Consider the following 17,601-nt stretch of genomic DNA (forward strand, 5'->3'; position numbering starts at 1 on the left):
AATAACAAACCAAAGAGCAAAAAGAAAAGAGAAAAACAATCTAATGTTGATCTAATGTATCTAAACTAGATGCTCCTGTTGGGTTGCTAAGTTTCCTCTGGTCTAACTCCATTTCTGGGTCAGAACACGGGTTGAAAAGTCGTCTAGATCCAAATGTGTCCTCTGGGCTTCTGGGCTCTGCATCTAGGAAACTATAAAAGCTCAAACGTTAAATGGATTTCTGACCTTAAAAGCCATTTTCAGAAATCAACCCACACAAGATTCACTTCTTTATTCAGCCAAACAACAACAACATGCACTCATCAGGCTTTTCACTGTAAATCATGACATTTACAGACACATTGAATAAAATGTGTTTTTGGTTTCTAGGCAAATATTTTATTACCCTTGAAATAAGTGAAAACTAATTTAAAAGTAACTTTCCAGTAAGTTATAGGACCTTGTTTTGTAATCAATAAACAAAAAGTTCTAGTTTCACTGGCAGATATTTATAGTTATAACATTGGTTTTGTGTTATTTCAAGTTTACTAAGATATTATTCACTAGAAACTAGATAAAAATAACTTGGTAAGATTTGTTTTTTTGCAGTGCACCTTCTCCAGCCTTTCAGGGACAGAGCTTGGCATCAGCCACGGGTTCACAGCGCTCCACCACGGCCTGCACTTCTCCGATCTGGACTCCGTCGTACGTCCCAGAGACGGACGTCCACTGGGTCTCCCCGTTCCGGTAGGTTCTGCTCAGCCGAGCCGTGTAGGGAATGTTGGCTTTGACCTTCCTCCCCTCCATCCGGACACTGCAGGAGTGGTTCGGTTTCACTGTGAGCTCCACAGGCACAGAGTCTATGAAGACTCCGTGTCACCAAGTGCAGACTTTCTGACCTCCGTCTAAACTCTTTACCAGAAAGGTCACATAAAACAGACAGACATCATGTTTTTATCTGATGTTTTGCTCCATCTGCTGGATAGTTAAAGCATTCACTGATCTTTCAATAATTAATATTTAATCATATTGTAGTAATACCAGTTGTTTCTGACTTTTTAGATCACATCAAAGTCATTTTTAACCAATCAGCTCAATTAAATCACGCTTCAATACTGTTTATAGAGTTTATTTAAATGTGTTAAATTGAGTTTCTTCAGAGCATGACACCTTAAATTGACCTCTACATACCAATTTAAACACCTCAACCATAAAATATTAATAGCTTCTGCAGCAGGAAACCTGCCTGTGTGCTTCTGTTTAGCGGAGATTGGGACAAATCCCAGTCAGATTTAGCAGATGATGGCTGTGATTAAATAAATATTGACATATGTGATCATTTGATTAGTATTAGAAATGTATATGTGAATTCAAAGACATATATCTATACTTAAATGTTAATTTATGTATTAACATTTAAGTATATATATCAATTCAATAAATACAGAAATCCGGAAATCACTAAAATGTAAATTTATAATTTTCACATGTGACAAATTTATTACATATGGTAAATGTGATTAATATAAATTTATCACACATGATTAGATTAGATTTATATGTGGAAATTAATTATTTCAGTATTTATGTGTTTTTTTAAAAAAAAAACACACAAACAAAATAGTATCTCAAAGTAATTTTTGGTTTGTACAAGATATAAAAGTTTCTCGTTTTAACAAGATTGTTTCTCGTGTTAATGCAGTTGTCCTGAAATTATGTCCTTGTATACCAGTTAATTAAAAAAATACTTAATTGATGCCAAAGGGAAATTAAATACTTTAAACAATTGTGTAATTTATTCCGTACATTTAGATATCTGATATGCATTATTTTCACGCAATTAGCACATATAAAACATTTATTTGATACTTTATTTCTTTATTCATTGGAATGTACTGTATCACCTTTGGCCCACATTCTCCATCTGCCCAGTATAAGGAGGAAATGCATGTTGTCTGCCGCGACGCTAGATGGCGCTGAAGCTCCACACACACAAAACAAAAACATTCATTACGTGGTCTTGTCTTCTTCTCCTTGACTAGTTTGAGTAAAAGGTCATGAATGATTGAGACAATATTTAAAGAGGGGTTTTGTTTTAAAAAATAATGATTTAATTGGACATTTCGCGGTTTTCTGAGGATGCTGTGAACGTAGGTACATCTGCTCAGGATGTTTCATTCCTGTTCCTGTTACGTTACCTCATGAACTGACTTGAGACGGATCGCTTGAACATCAGAGCCGAATGAAAAACCGTTCGTTTTTGACTAAAGTCTGTCCGATTTTATCGCACTTCCTTAAGAAGCTGCTGAACTTTGTAACGATGAGAAGACTTTTAACGAGAGTCATAAACCGAGTTTTGCTGGGAGAGCAGTTTAAAGCAACGATGGTAGGAGCTGAAGCGGAGATTCACACAGAGGGTCGGAGAAAGTTGGTGAGTTTAGTCCCTCATTCTCTGTTCAGAATATATTCACTCTGAAACGGTGTAAATTAGCTGCTATTTAATGAGTTGTTGTTCCGATGACCGTAACCAGCCGGTCTAACGAAACATCATTCAAGAATCAGCAAATGAATGGTTTTTGGAGGTTTTCTTCAAGTTATGTATAAGATCCCTTGAAATAAACACAAAACTCCTACACATTTATGCGACGTTAACTGTTCGGCGTAGGTTTATGTCCTTTAGTAACTAATTTTTGTTCGGTATTCACGTTCTAATAGCCGTTTCCGATTACCCGAACAAGCAGCATGTGACGCTGGCAAAAGACCAAAATATGAATGTATTAGGTGCTATAAAACGAATACTGCATATCCCCATGAACACACAGTCCCTAGCATTCAACACGAAGTTGACAGCATCATGCTGTGGGGATGTTTCTCTTTAGCAGGGATAGAGGAGCAGGTCAGGGTTGATGGGAAGATGGAGATGATGAGAAGATGAGATGATGATGATGATGATGATGATGAGATGAAGATGAGAAGATGAGATGATAAGACGATAATATAATATATAATATAATATATATATATATATATATATATATATATATATATATATAATATAATATAAGAAGATGATAAGAAGAGAAGATGAGAAGATGGAAGATGGAGCTAAATAAGGGCAACCCAGGAGGAAAACCTGTTGGACTCTGAAGACTTGAGACTGAGAGGAGGTTCATCTGCCAGCAGGGCAACAACCCTAAACTTGGATCAAAACATAAATATATATGTTAGAATGGCCCAGTCATTGAAAATCTGTTTAAGACTTGAAAATTAATGTTCACAGAAACTCTCCATCTTTTTAAGCTCAACTACAATTAATATTTATAGTTTTGGATTTTTATAAATGTAGAAAACCATCACACAACATGTTTTATTGTAAAAATGTGTTAAAAGCAATTTCTGTATCTAGTGGAATAAAAAGTTTTCATTTTTCTTATGGAAAATAGAACATTCCTTTTGATTTTATAAACACCCATCCGTAATCTGCTCTCAGCCCTTTCTGCTTCTGCAAATTGTATTTATGTGCCATTTTGGTTATTTACTCTTCTAATGTTTTTTTTTCTTTCAGCAGTTATCCTTTTTTAATTTTGTATTCTCCACTTAATGACTAATCAAATACAAAATTATTTGACAATTATTTCAATAATCATTCACCTTGATTAATCAGATAAATCAGTTCTTCTAATTGTTTTGAATCAAAGATGATTTTTGAATCTTATCCTGCACCCAAATATCCAAATTGAATTGAATCAGGAGATGGTAAAAAATTCCCACCACTAGCAGTAACACTGTTTAATTGAGAGGCTGAACCACGGTCTTGGATTATATTATATTATTATTAAAAAAAATGTTTACATAGGAAATACTTCTGTTCACATATAGCAAAAATATTTATTTGATTCAATCCACAAGAAATAAAGACCAAACAAAACAATCACAGTTTCAGTTTTTAGGTGATTATTGCATAACTGATCAATAATCACCTACAACCTGATTGGATCAGAGTTCAGATCAGTTTCTCCATCTCTGTGTATTTGTGTTTGTGTTCACCTGATGAAGGGAAAGGTGTGTCCCCATAAACACCCCAAAAGTCATAATGGTCTCCTAAACCACAAGTGTGTGTGTGTGTGTGTGTGTGTGTGTGTGTGTGTGTGTGTGTGTGTGTGTGTGTGTGTGTGTGTGTGTGTGTGTGTGTGTGTGTGTGTGTGTGTGTGTGTGTGTGTGTGTGTGTGTCAGGTGGTGGGGCTCGGGAACCCGGGGATGGAGGGTACCAGACACAGCGTGGGGATGGCGGTGCTGGGAGCGCTGGCTGCCCGGCTCGGTGTGGCCGATCGTTGGCACGGCGACCGTCATGTATCCGGTGAGGTCATCCTGACGGAGGTCCAGCAGGCCCGCGTGGTTCTGCTCCGTCCCCGGCTGCTGATGAACGTCAACGGGGTATCGGTGGCCAGAGCGGGTGAGGTCATGGGCGGCCCGGTCAATGGGCTCATTCAGGACCTGTTTGTTGTTTAAGGTTCTGTTTGACTCAACAATCATGGTTTTATTATTTCATCTTTAAACATCAGCTGACTTTAGTTTCTCAGAGGTTTAATCCCACTCCAGATTATGATGAGATTAGCCTCTGAGAACCAGAACATCTGATTAGTTCTTCTAGAAGAAGAACTAATCAACTTTCATGTTTCTGTTACTAGAAGATTATTCATTTTTATTCTTCTTATTTCAGCTGTGTTTTTTTATGAATGAAACCAGAAACACATAAAGTCACTTTTACAGCTGGAAAATACGGAGTTAAGCCTGAAGACATCCTGCTGGTCCACGATGAGCTGGACAAACCCTTGGGGAAAATCGCCATCAAACATGGAGGAAGCGCCAGGTGGGTTTATATGACTGGAACAGTGACTGTTGAATGAAGCAGGAAGTGTATGTTGGTGTTGGGTTTTTAAACACGTGTGGAGGCGACCAGCTGCTCAGAAAATATACAAAAACTTAAAATCTGAAAGAGGTAAGCAACATTTTACCTGTATTCTTCAGATGGCCAGCAGGGGGCAGATAGGAGCCGTTTGTGGTCTTCAAGGACAGCATCTCAAAGTATCGTCATGGAGAAAAGAGTGTTTGGTTTGAAGACCTCACGGTTTAGTGTCTTCATATGTGGCTGACTGATGCAAAGGCACAGCAAAGACAGGAATGATGGAAACTCTGAAACACACTAACACAAAGAACGAATGCAGCAGAAACATCCTGCAAACACAGAAAATAGAAACAAAAACCTACAATCAACAAAACAAATGCAAAAATAAAATGCTGCCACTGCTGCAAAGATGCTGCAACTGCATGAAACAGAAGCAAAGGGGAAAATGCTGCAAAAAACACAAAGTCTAAAGTGCTGCAAACTATTAAATACGTAAATATGCTGTTGTTCTATAATGTGGTAAAAATATAACGCATTTTCTTCAACTTTTTTGTGGAGATCCCATCTTTCTTTGAGGGTCTGGTCCCATATGATTTGGTGGTCAACTCCCCCTAGTGGTTTGGAGGACTTCTGCTTTGTGGAGTGAATTCGCAGCTCTTTTTGCTTTTGCTATTAGCAGCATTTTCCCTTTTGCTTCTGTTTCCTGTAGTTGCAGCATTTTTTAACAGTTGCATTACAGCACAGTTTTTGTTTTTGTTTTGTTGTTTGTGGGTAAAAAACCTGCAGGATGCAGAAGAGTGAAGCTTCTGTTCCCTCCATCTGCAGCGTCTTATTGTGTTTGTGCTTCAGAGTTTGCATGCTCATTTGCACTTGTTGCCCACTGGAGCAGTTGATTGTGGAGCAACCATTACAGTCTGTGGTTCTGTACCAGAACAATGTGGACGCTCTCTCTGGGTCGGCCTCTGCCAGAACCAGAGGAGTTCCAGAACCACTGCTGATGGTGGGATTCTGCTCCTCTCTGCTAGGTTCCAACCTGGATGCATTATGTCCAAACTAACGAGAACGTAGTGGAGCCACTGCTCCTTCACTTTGACCTCTGACCTCTGCTTTCAGTGGGAACCAGCCAGGAGACAGTTTGAGCTTTGAGAACCATAAAGTTTAACTCTGTTTTCTTCTTCTGCCTAGAGGCCACAACGGAGTGCGATCGTGTGTCGACTGTCTCCAGACTGATGTAAGAAACGAACACACACACACACACACACACACACACACACACACACACACACACACACACACACAAACTGCAAATTCTTCAGAGAGTATAACGCTTTCCTTTGAACCATATGAAGGAATACAGCATTTTATACATGTTAATAGGTAAAAAAGGGAACAAACGAGGACAACATAATGCATTCACATATACACAAATATTTACAATAACTATGCATGCATTTAGGACAAGACATTGTCTGAGAAATCCAGTTCATGTTATAATAATTCTCTACTTATACAAAAACAAGAACCTGTTGGAACATAGACCAGAAATGTTTGAGAGATTTAGTCTTTACTTGAGTCTCAGGGTTTTAAAAAGTCAAAAACTTTGGGGGAAAAAAAATCAAAATTTTAGGCCTCAAGTCCAGGTTGTTGAAGGTCAGGATCTCAGACGTATGTAGGAGGGGTTTGAATGTAAACATGTAATATTGTGGAGTTGGAGAGATTACTGCTGATTGTTTAATACTTTCATTGATAACTAAACTGATAACAAAAGGTTTCTTTGTTAAAATGTTATTTTGAATGTTTCTGGTAATGTCTTGGTTTTACGTTTTTCTTACTGAACCCTGCTGAACCAGCGGTGACCTCTCGCTGACCTTTCCCCCCAGGTGATGCCCAGACTCCGGGTCGGGATCGGCCGGCCGGCCGGGAAAACCTCCGTGGAGCGCCACGTTCTGAGTCGGTTCACGACGGAGGAGCAGAAGGTTCTGGAAGCGGTTCTGGTCCAGAGCGTGGATCTGCTCATCTCCCAGCTCTCCCAGCAGGACGCGCAGTCTGCCTCCTCACCAGCAGGGGGCAGACGAGCAGCGCAGCACAGGAAGAAGGAGGAGGACTCCACAGCTGTGATCTGAACTTCCTCTGATGCAGCCGGTAAAGATGGCCGCCTGAGGACAGGAGGAGGAAATCCATGAAGTCTGAACTTCAGAACAAAGAGAACAAAACGTTGCCTCATGCTTTTATAAAGCATTAAACTGCTGCAGAAAGTCTGTCTGTGTTGTTAGGCTGCGTTCTCACTGCAGCCCTCCATGCTCAGTTCAAATTTATTTGTGAAATCAGATTTTTTTTTGGTTCACATTTCCAAATGTATGTGATCTCCAGTGTGAACTGCAAATGACCTGAAAATGTCCTTTGCATGAACAGTAGAGGGCGCAGTAACGTTGCACACGTTGCGCAGTGTTTCTGCCAACCACCATAAAAAAGAGAGAAGAAGAAGAAGTGCTCGGTGTTTGTGCATCTAGACGCAGAACGGTGATGTTTGTCGAGCATCGATGACGTTCAGGTCTGATGAAACCAACCTGGCTGCACATTTGAAAAGATCCGATGCATATCAAGTTTAGGAAAACGTTTCTGAGCGGGAAAACATCTGACCTGTTCAGACTCATGAAATATCAGATGCAGGTCACATTAAGACAAAAACTAGATTTGGGTCACTTCAGCCTTAGAGGGTGAAAAACAAAAACATTCCTCCATTTTTAAATAAAAACAAGGTGCTGAGAATATATATTTTTCTGTTTTCATCAAGATCCTCAGGGAAAATTCATGGGAAAAAATCAAACCAATCCAAATATAAAGAAACTAATTGATATAATAAACATAATTTGGTGCAGGAGGAAAAACCGCGGCCCTCTGGGCTCAGACGAACTTTACATCAGAAACATTCAGAGTTGAACTTTACAGGAGGGTATCATGTAAAAACTATTTATTTGACTTGATGTGATGCTATAATATCATTGAGTTGATTTGTTTGTAAATTAAGTTGATATTTGTTGTGAATTGATGTTATATAACTAAAATGAATTGAACATTGTGATGAAACCACCTGAGCATCTATAATCAGAGTCTTCAGTCAGAAGTCACCGTTGGATTACAGACTGCTACAGGAGATCCTTCCTGCACTCAGTTCTTAGAAGAAACTTGGATAATTTGATTTACATTAATTTTCCCTTTGGGTTCAGTAAAGTGTTTTAACTGAATAAAAAGTCTGAGGCTCCCCAGACTGCAGAGTGCAAACCTGAATTTAATTCACTGCCAGTAAATCTCAGCTTTAAGTGTTTCTATAAAACTGAAGAGTGTCTTTAACTATTCATATCTCAAAATGAAACTGCAGCTTAATGATGTGGCTGTGAGGCACCAGAAGGTTCTGCTGCTCTCGGGTCCAGGAGTTCATACAACTTACAGTTTTCAGTCTTTAGCTGCATTTCCTTTATAAACGTGAACAAAATCATTCCAACAGCCACAAATGGCCCCGGGGCCACAGTTTGGACCCCCGGATCTGAGGCTGGCTGCCATGTTGTCAGAGTCAGCAGAGTAAACTACTCAATAAGAGATTCACTACTGCAACTTGTTTTTACTCAAGTAAAAGCAAAAACTCCAAGAAATGACTCAGGGAAGAGTAAAAAAGTTTTTGGTAAAAGTTCTGAGTAACTGATCCAATTATCAATCATTTAATATTTAAGATCAGATGGACCAAAACCTAAAGTTATGTGGAAATTTTGGTATCTTAACATCCAAAATGACAACAATTCATATAAGTAACAAAAAATAAAATTAGGCAAAATAATTTTTTCCAAATTAGTTTCTTGTTATAACATGTTTTTTCTCCATTCAGTGGGTAGAAACTCCAGAAATTTTACTCCAGTGAAAGTAAAAATGCTTCATAATAAAATTACTCAAGTAAAAAGTAACAGTAAAAATATTCCTGAAAGTAATTGTTTTCTTTATTCTGAAATTCAAGGTGTGAGAAAATACAACAAACCATTAACTTTGTTCTTTATTTATTTCTTTAAAACTCAGAACTGTTTCTTTTTGTTCCTAATTTTCCAGGGTTTTTGAAAATCTTCCAGGTTTATTTGAATCTTTTTGCTGCGTTTTCTTTCATTTCCAGTCCAGAACCGGAACATTTTCAGAGAAAGCTGTTTGGCTTGTTAAGCCACTTAACTCAACAGTTTGTCATCTGGATGACGAGAGTTTTAATAGACTCAACAAAACCCTGTTGACTCGGCGCTCGGCTCTTCTGTTGGAGGTGACAGTGATGCAAACATCCGCTGCTCCGTTTTGTCCTGCCTGATGTGATTCTCCTGACTTCAAGCGTATTGATTTCCCTTTTCCGATTGTCACTCTAATTATATTCTCAATCAATTAGTTGTCTTTAACGAGCAGCATCGCTCCAAGAGGTTCTCACACTGCGGCGGATGCCAGCAGAGGGGCGACGGCTGCAGCGGGGGAGGTGCGCCGTGGAAAGAGCATAAAAACGGGCAGAAAGAGGCTGAAAGAGGGAAATCGATACAAAGGAGGCGCAGCATCGCGATGGAGGCAGAAGAAGAAAGGCCAGCCAGAAACAAAAGGCAGAAAACATTGTTAGTGTGAGGCCTTCTGTCCTGCTGTAGCTCAGTCACAATAGCTGCAGGGACACACTTATGGATCTGGGGGGCAGGGGCAGGGCGGGGGGGGCATAGAGCTGCCCCTTCTGCCCCCCACCCTCTGAAAACTCCCGTCTTTCTGAGCTGTGACCCCGGTGAGCCGCCCTTCGCCTCCATCAGGCCACTTTCCCAGCCTCTCCTCCGCTTCAGGAGGCCTCAATAACTTTTTTTCTGCCGAGGTCAAAGGTCAGCAGCAGGCTGGACAGCAGGGCCTTTAGAGGAGACCCCAAATTTATTCAGAGATGGAGAAATCCCCCCTCTGCTGTCCGGCCAGGAGAGGCTGCCTGGTGGGGGGTCTCTGCCTACACACACACACACACACACACACACACACACACACACACACACACACACACACACACACACACACACACACACTGACTCCAGCTACTTCACAGGATCTGCACTGACCTTTGTTTACTCCACTGTGCAAAAGTTTCAGGTCACCCTCAGTTCTTCCTGTTACCTCCAAGCGTCTGCATCACTAATTATCACAGATTCTGAAGGAACTTTAACTTTCATTTCAGTTTTTAACTGATTCTTTAATAATTTCAGCTCATCATCTGCTGCATGCTGAGTTTTCATCCAAGAGAAAGAAAATCTCATGTTAGTGCAGAAATCATATTAGATTCAGCAAATTCAGGTAAAATCTGCTGTTGGGTGAATTTAGCTGGATATCATGAACATAACAGACATTTATCACGTCAAATAATCTCACCAAGTGGAAGCATATGTAGATTTTTTTTTTACCACATCACATCTTCAGCCTGCAGTTCTCCAGTCCTGCTAATGACCGGATTAGAAGCGCAGAGACAAAATAAATGTGCTTGGTACTGTTCTTAAAACTACAGTATGCAATTTTTATTTTAAAAAAAAAATCCTTTAAATATTTGTTGAAACTGTCACTATGTTGTGACAGTTTATGAGAGATAAACTGAACAAAATGAATCTACTCTGTGCTAGCTGCACTGGGAGCTAGCGTAGCACGCTGTGAATGCTAAGGCTAGTTAGCATAGCCTCCAATAACAGCGGATAAATGTCTTATCTGTAACTGAATTGTTTCTCTGCCATTAGCGCATTTAGCACCGAGTACATGAGGATGATTGACAGCGCTAAGTCCCGCCTCCTGTCTCTGATTGGTTGTTTTTGGTGCATTTTTTTCACAGACTGTCTCATAACAAACAGTCACAACATGGTGACAGTTCTAATATGTAAAATTCATTTGTTTTCAAATAAAAGTCACATCCTGCAGTGACAGTTTTTGATCAGTTGTACTCAAGTAGCATTTTTTTCTTACATTTTGAGAATAAAAATCATGCTACATTTCTGTAAAGACTTTTGTTACTTTTGTAGTTAAGATTCTTGTGTGAATTGTTTCCACATGAAAACCAGACTAATGTCTTCAACATCTCAAACCTTTGTCCTTCATTTTCCATGTTTCCCTACATGTTTAACATCTCTACATATTTCCTCCGTCCTTCATCCTGCCTGTTTTTTCTCCCGGTTTCCCATGACAGAGGTGTCAGCTCCAGCTAAGGATCCGTTTCTCTTTCTTCTGTCCGACCATCAAGCATTAATGACTTGTCCTTTTCTCTTTCAAAGCAATAATCTCCAGTGATCTCAGGCCTCCAGCTCTAAATTATTCTTACAGGGCCATGAAAAGGCAGCAGCGGGGCCCTGCAGGAGACAAATGAGCGTCCAACGTTCAGGGACGTTCCCAGCAACGGAAATGTTCCCTCACTGTAGGAAAGGGGAGCCGGGTGAGATGAAGGGTTGATTTATCCTCCAGCTTCTCCTCCAACGGTTTTTATGTTCAGCTGACGGATGCTCACCGCTCCTCAGGTTAAAATTTAAAAAGGAATCTAATACAGGCACTCATTCCTCTCAGATTCAACCTTTTCTGTTCTTATGCTTAAATAAGTGGCTTAATTCAAGGGGGGCTGTGTGGAGTAGCTCTGAGGAGTCACTATCTTACCTGTGGTAGACGGCAGTCAGAGTGATCTCGGTTAGAGAATCAGACAGAAAAGATCAATGAAGAAGCTAACAACATTTTAAATAACTCAAATTTAAAGCCATTTTAAAAATGATTCTCCATTTTTATGTGACGCGTTAAACTGATGAAGATACTTTTAGAATGTTACACAGTTGAACTAGTGTTTTTATTTATTTATTTTTTATTTTGTGCTCCAGATCGGACTGCAGCTGCAGTCTGAGTGCTTTAACTGACCATGTGTAGCTTTAGCATGACGGGATTTTTTTGATGTCAAATGCAGAAAAGAAGCTAACTGCTATCTGGAGTTTGATTGGTGGAATAAATGATGTTTATTACTGCGGTGTTGTCAAGCTCTCAGTGAATCGTGGTCAGTTTATGTGGAGAAATCACAGATTTCCAGTCTGACCCGTTTCAGCCATAATCTGCATCAGAAGTGATCAGTTCACCAAACCGGATCTGAAGAATAAAATCTGATTTTCTTTTTTTCTCAGTAATTTTAAACTGAATTCAGCTGAACTCAGAAAATAAATAAATCTGCTTTCATTTAATTAAATTAAACTGAACTGAAGTTGGTTCTGATCTAGTGAAGAACAACAGCTGGTTTAAATTTCAAATTGATTTAAATTGGAATTGAATTCAATCAATTTAGAATTCAAATATAAATATATTGATTAGACTTCATGCACCTGACTTAACCTGAACTATTTTCCATTTGAATGTTGTTAAATTGGATTGTATATTAAATAGATGATTTTCATGAAGCTTTCTCTGTTGAATTAAACGGGATCAAGGGGGAATAAATAATCATAATTGATCTGATTGAAATGGATTTTTAAATCCTGGATTGAGTTTGGTTTCAGTTTAACTTAGAAACTGGAATCTGTTTCTGATTTAAACTGAATCTAAATTAGTTTAAGGTTAATCAAAAAATTGTTTTATCTAAAAACATGAAAAATTGGAAAATTAAATTCAACCCATTTTCCAATTGGATTGAGTTGGAAAATGTCTTTAATTGAATCCAAATCGATGTTTTTACAGTTGATGTTTCTGTTGGATTTTACTGGAACAAACTTTTAAATAAACTGGATAATATTTCAAATGAGTAAATTTTACTGGCTGAATCCCAAAAGTCTCAATAAATCATCTGAACTGAACCATCTGGAGCAGAACTGAGCTGATATCGATTAAATTGATACTTTATTGAATTAAAGTTGACTTTTATTAAACGAATGAACTGTTAATATTTAACTAGATTAAATTGTTTTTTTGCATTAAACTGGATCTGATTTGGATTTAATTTGAATTGAAATGATCAGGATGTTTTTGATAATATGTTATTTGCAATAAACTGATTAATCAGAAAAAATTTAAACAAACTGAAATATTAATAATTAGTAAACTTACCTTTAATTTATGCATCTTTATATTGAGAGAAATTATTACAAACGAAATGCAGATTTAAATATAAATGTAATTCTTTGGCTTGTTTCATGTAACAATCATTTAATAAATATTCTCCCATTTAACTAAAATATTCTTATAAGTTATTATAAATCTGCTCTGTATTGATGTTTATTTAAAGTTTTATCTCATTTTGAAAAATAATCGAAAATGCTGAGTTTTGCTCCTTTAAACAGATTTTTCGGTTTGAACTGAAACTTTTCTGCTGCAGAGACGCAAAGCGCCTGATGCTGTTGTTGTTTATTGTTGTTTATTGTTGTTTATTGTTGTTGTTGTGCATCAGAGGGGAAGTCTCCACGAGCTCCAGCTGAGTAACGGCGACGTCATTCACACAGCTGTGTGTGTGTGTTACAGTAGAGTGTGTCGGTGTGTGTGAGCAGCGGGTTAACAGTGTTTCGGTTGTGATCAGAAATGAAGAAAAGGAGAAAATGAGCGCCTTGTTCCTTTAAGAGCTCCGCTCCTCGCTCCCTCTCTCCCTCAGTGCAGATTCATTACTTCTCCTCCTCTCCTCCTCCTCCTCCTCCTCCTCCTCCTCTCCTCCTCCTCCTCTGGGCACAATGGGCATTTATCATCACCCCCGCGGTGCGTGTGTATGTGTTTATTCAAATCTCAGTACCATGAGCGGAGCGGCCCCACTCCGGAGCTTTCTCTCTCGGTGACACGGACGCGCCGGCGCTTATTGTCAGCGGAGCCCCAGAAAAGGGCCACCACACCGGGGAGGAGGAGGGACAGCAGCGGCCAGCCTTCCGCTCGCACCCCGTCCTCCGTGCGTGCTGCCCGGCCAGCATCACGCCTCTGCCCGGCTCCTCCTCACTCTGCTGGCGGCGCAGCAGCGGGACTCAGTTCTGTTAGCGGGTTGTTGGTGCTGGGAAAAGGCGCAGCTGGAAAAGAAGCGCAGCTGCATCTTTTGGAGCTTTTTTTTCCAGAGGGAGGAGGGGAAGATGGATGGATGGATGGATGGATGGATGGATGGATGGATGGATGGATGGATGGATGGATGGATGGAAGAGAGAAATGCGTCGTAACAGGTGCAGATATGGCGGTCAGGAGTTTTTGGCTGCTGGTTTTTCCTGGATTCTTCCTGACGAACAGAAAGCGCCTTTAATTAGCAGCTGGACCTGGATGAGAGCGAACACACACACACACACACACACACACTCACACACTGCTGCTGCTGCTGCTCACTCTGAGCTGCACATCAGGAGCTCACTTTTACTTTTAATCCTTCCATTTCTAGTGAAACTTGTTTTATTTTTAGTGTTTTGTGTTTTTGAGCTCTAGCTGCTGATTGTCCAAACGCAATTCTTGTAAAATTCAAGAATCCAAGCCGAGAATTGTGCCTGGACATCTGTTGCTGGAAGCTCCTGCACTCCTGGTGTTTGTTCCCAGCGGGATGTTGAGCTCCTGCTCTGCATGCGTCCATCCCATCACTACCAAGATGATCACTGTTTGATTTTCAAAACTATCCTTCATGTATCAGATTTTCTCTAATTTCGGTAGATTTTGGGTTTTTTTTTTTTTGCACATGCAGAACTTTCTGTTTTAGGCCTTTTGCAGTTCCAGTTCAATCATTTTTTTCTTCACCTCTTTTTGTTTAATTGGCTCCGTTGTATATTTTGGGGGATCCCCGCAGCAGATGAGTTATCAGAGCCGTGATGAAGCGGAAGAAGCTGTGAGGTTCGGTCCAAGCTGCGGGTTGTGAGGCGGGCAGGCCGGGCCCAGATCCTGGAAAAGGTTTATTGTCGCTCCACTGGTGAGCTTTTGTTGCCGCCTTTTGTTGCCGTTTTGGGGATTATAATTTGCATAATTCTGCAGGAATGTATCATTTTAATTTTCTTTAACAAACCGTGACCTTCTCCAAGCCTTTTATCCTTTTTGATAAAAGGCGCCATTACAAGCCAATAAAGGCGGAACTCGTTTGATCATTTTGCTCTTAATGAATAATAAAGATTATTAACTAAAGGAAGAATCTGATTTTTTTTTATTGTTGCATGTTTTTCAGTTTTTGTTCCTGTTTTTCCTCAGTTTTTCGATGCATCATTCAGATTTATTTTTTATTATTTGGATTTAATTTGTTAAACATCAGATAAAAGCTGAAAAGAAATCAAAAATACAAAAATAAGACTTAAATTAAGGCCTGATTTTTTATTTTTCATTGAAATTAAAATATATTTATTTCATTTATCCTACAGATAAATTGGAACAAGCAGTCAGAATTAAGCATTTAAAATATTTTTATCTATAATAAAATTTACAATTTACAACAAAAACAAAATCAGTTCAATAAATTTGCCAAATAACATTTCACAGAGGTCATTTTCAGGAAACATTTTTTTAAATTTCATTTTGATGCCATTTAATTTCCATTTAACTGCAACATGTAAACCGGCAGCAGCAGAACAAACCAAAGGCTCCGGTTGGTTGTTTCCTCCTCCAGGTTTGGGTTGGAGGTCCGGAGGGTTCGTTTGATTTTCCCACCACAGCGTCTGCTCAGGCTTTAATCCTCTGAGAGGAGCTGAGCTGCTCCAGGCGGATTAAAAACCTCAGGGAGGCGTTCGCTCACCTCCCAAACACAAGAAAAAAAAGGAAAAAATGGAAGTTCAAAGTTCAGATCTTCGTATTGCAGCTGCAAAAATCTTAATCTGACTGAAAAAAAGATCTAAGAGCTGCTGGAGTTCAGCTGATCGCACCAGAAACTGAAGATTAACTAAAACCAACGATTCAGGAACAAATGAGGGTTTTATTTAAAACATTACAAAGTTTAACTGATGGTTTCTTATCAATGCACCAGTTTAAATCTGAATTCTCACCTTTTAAAAGCTCAAACAACCTGGGTTTGTTTTGCAGGTATAAATGTTCAGTAGTGTGTAAGAAAATCAGAAACTCTAAAGAAAACTGTGGAAAAGTTTTCTTTCCTGACTTGTGTTGGTTCAGATCCAACACAAGGAGCAGAGCTAGATCCACATTACATAGATCCAGAACTGATCTATTTAAATGGATCTGAAACCATCAGAAGTGCTGATGGAGCTTTACTGTTCATGCTGGGAGAGTCGCTTCACCTGCAATGAGGGATTGATCCGAATCGACGGCCTTATTGATGGGAAGGATATCCTGAAGAAACAATTAGGAAGCAGAGTAATGATCAGAGAAAAATCACTGCAGCTATTTAACCTCCCTGTCATCTGCTGACGCTATGGACTCAGTCCCAGTTAGAGTCAGAATGTCTGAAGGTCTATAAATGTTTGAGCTCAAAGAGAAAATCTGACTTTAAATCAGAAAGAAAAGCATTTCTACAAAACTGTCTTCATTTCTGTGAATCTGACTGTGTGTGTGTGTGTGTGTGCGTGTGTGTGTGTGTGTGTGAGGACTGGATGAGCGTTTTCTGAACATGATGTGTGTGTGAGGACTGGATGAGCGTTTTCTGAACATGATGTGTGTGTGAGGACTGGATGAGCGTTTTCTGAACATGATGTGTGTGTGAGGACTGGATGAGCGTTTTCTGAACATGATGTGTGTGTGAGGACTGGATGAGCGTTTTCTGAACATGATGTGTGTGTGAGGACTGGATGAGCGTTTTCTGAACATGATGTGTGTGTGAGGACTGGATGAGCGTTTTCTGAACATGATGTGTGTGTGAGGACTGGATGAGCGTTTTATGAAAATGATGTGTGTGTGAGGACTGGATGAGCGTTTTCTGAACATGATGTGTGTGTGAACGCTGACATCACGTTGAAACGACCAGAAAACGCTTCGCTTCCGGTTTGGGCCTCCATGTTGGACGGCGCTGAGCAGGTGATTTCTGCTCCAGGTCACTTTCTCCTCCTCTTTTCCCAACATCAGCACCACCTCCACAGTCACATGACCTGGGCTGTGTCATCACTGAACACACACACACACACACACACACACACATGGCTGTAGAGTAAAGGGGTGGCGGTGAAGGGGGGGAGCGGATGTGGGCGGAGGAGCATCACAGGGTGACGTCACGTCACGACCTCCTTCCCAGCATCCCTCTCTGCCTTGGTCCTTCCCATAACACACACACACACACACACACAGCTACAACATCAGCTGATACTGTGTGTGGGTGTGTGTGCTTCTTCACAATCTGCAGCATCATTTTTAAAGAAAGTGGCCGCCGAACATCACAGAGGCTCTGATAGGTTCATGTTTGGGGGCGACAGGGGATCCCATAAACCCCCCACCCACGCACACACACACACACGCACACACACACACACACACACACACACACCCACACACACACACACACACACACACACATTCATAAACACACCAGCTCCAACATCAATGAAACCCATCAACTCCTGCGAAACGTCGCTCTGCTCTTCCATGGCTTGTATGAAACATGGCGGCCATTTTGGGGCCAAACTGTTAGCCCATTAGCCTGTTAGCTTCACGTCTGCACACAGTTTCTTTTACATGCATGTGACTTTAGACACGTGTTCTTATGTTAGCTCCTCCCTGTGAGCCGGCCGCCATCACCGCCGGCCCCCTGACCGCCACCACAGAAAAACAAACTGCGCCACTGCCCCCCCCCAAACCCCACG

The 17,601-nt window shown here is 40.2% G+C and overlaps 1 protein-coding gene across 1 annotated transcript; it reads left to right on the forward strand.

Moving 5' to 3' along the window:
- The first annotated feature begins 1,967 nt into the window (after positions 1 to 1,967).
- On the forward strand, positions 1,968 to 8,167 carry ptrh1 (peptidyl-tRNA hydrolase 1 homolog). Its single transcript, XM_015005829.2, has 5 exons — positions 1,968 to 2,410; positions 4,213 to 4,432; positions 4,750 to 4,849; positions 6,071 to 6,116; positions 6,766 to 8,167. The coding sequence occupies exons 1-5, from the start codon at positions 2,222 to 2,224 to the stop codon at positions 7,006 to 7,008; spliced, it is 798 nt and encodes a 265-aa protein (XP_014861315.2). The 5' UTR covers positions 1,968 to 2,221; the 3' UTR covers positions 7,009 to 8,167.
- The last annotated feature ends 9,434 nt before the right edge of the window (positions 8,168 to 17,601 follow it).

The sequence above is a fragment of the Poecilia mexicana genome, unplaced genomic scaffold, assembly GCF_051168715.1.
Source record: "Poecilia mexicana isolate PSO_F unplaced genomic scaffold, ASM5116871v1 scaffold_9, whole genome shotgun sequence".
Lineage (NCBI taxonomy): Eukaryota > Metazoa > Chordata > Actinopteri > Cyprinodontiformes > Poeciliidae > Poecilia > Poecilia mexicana.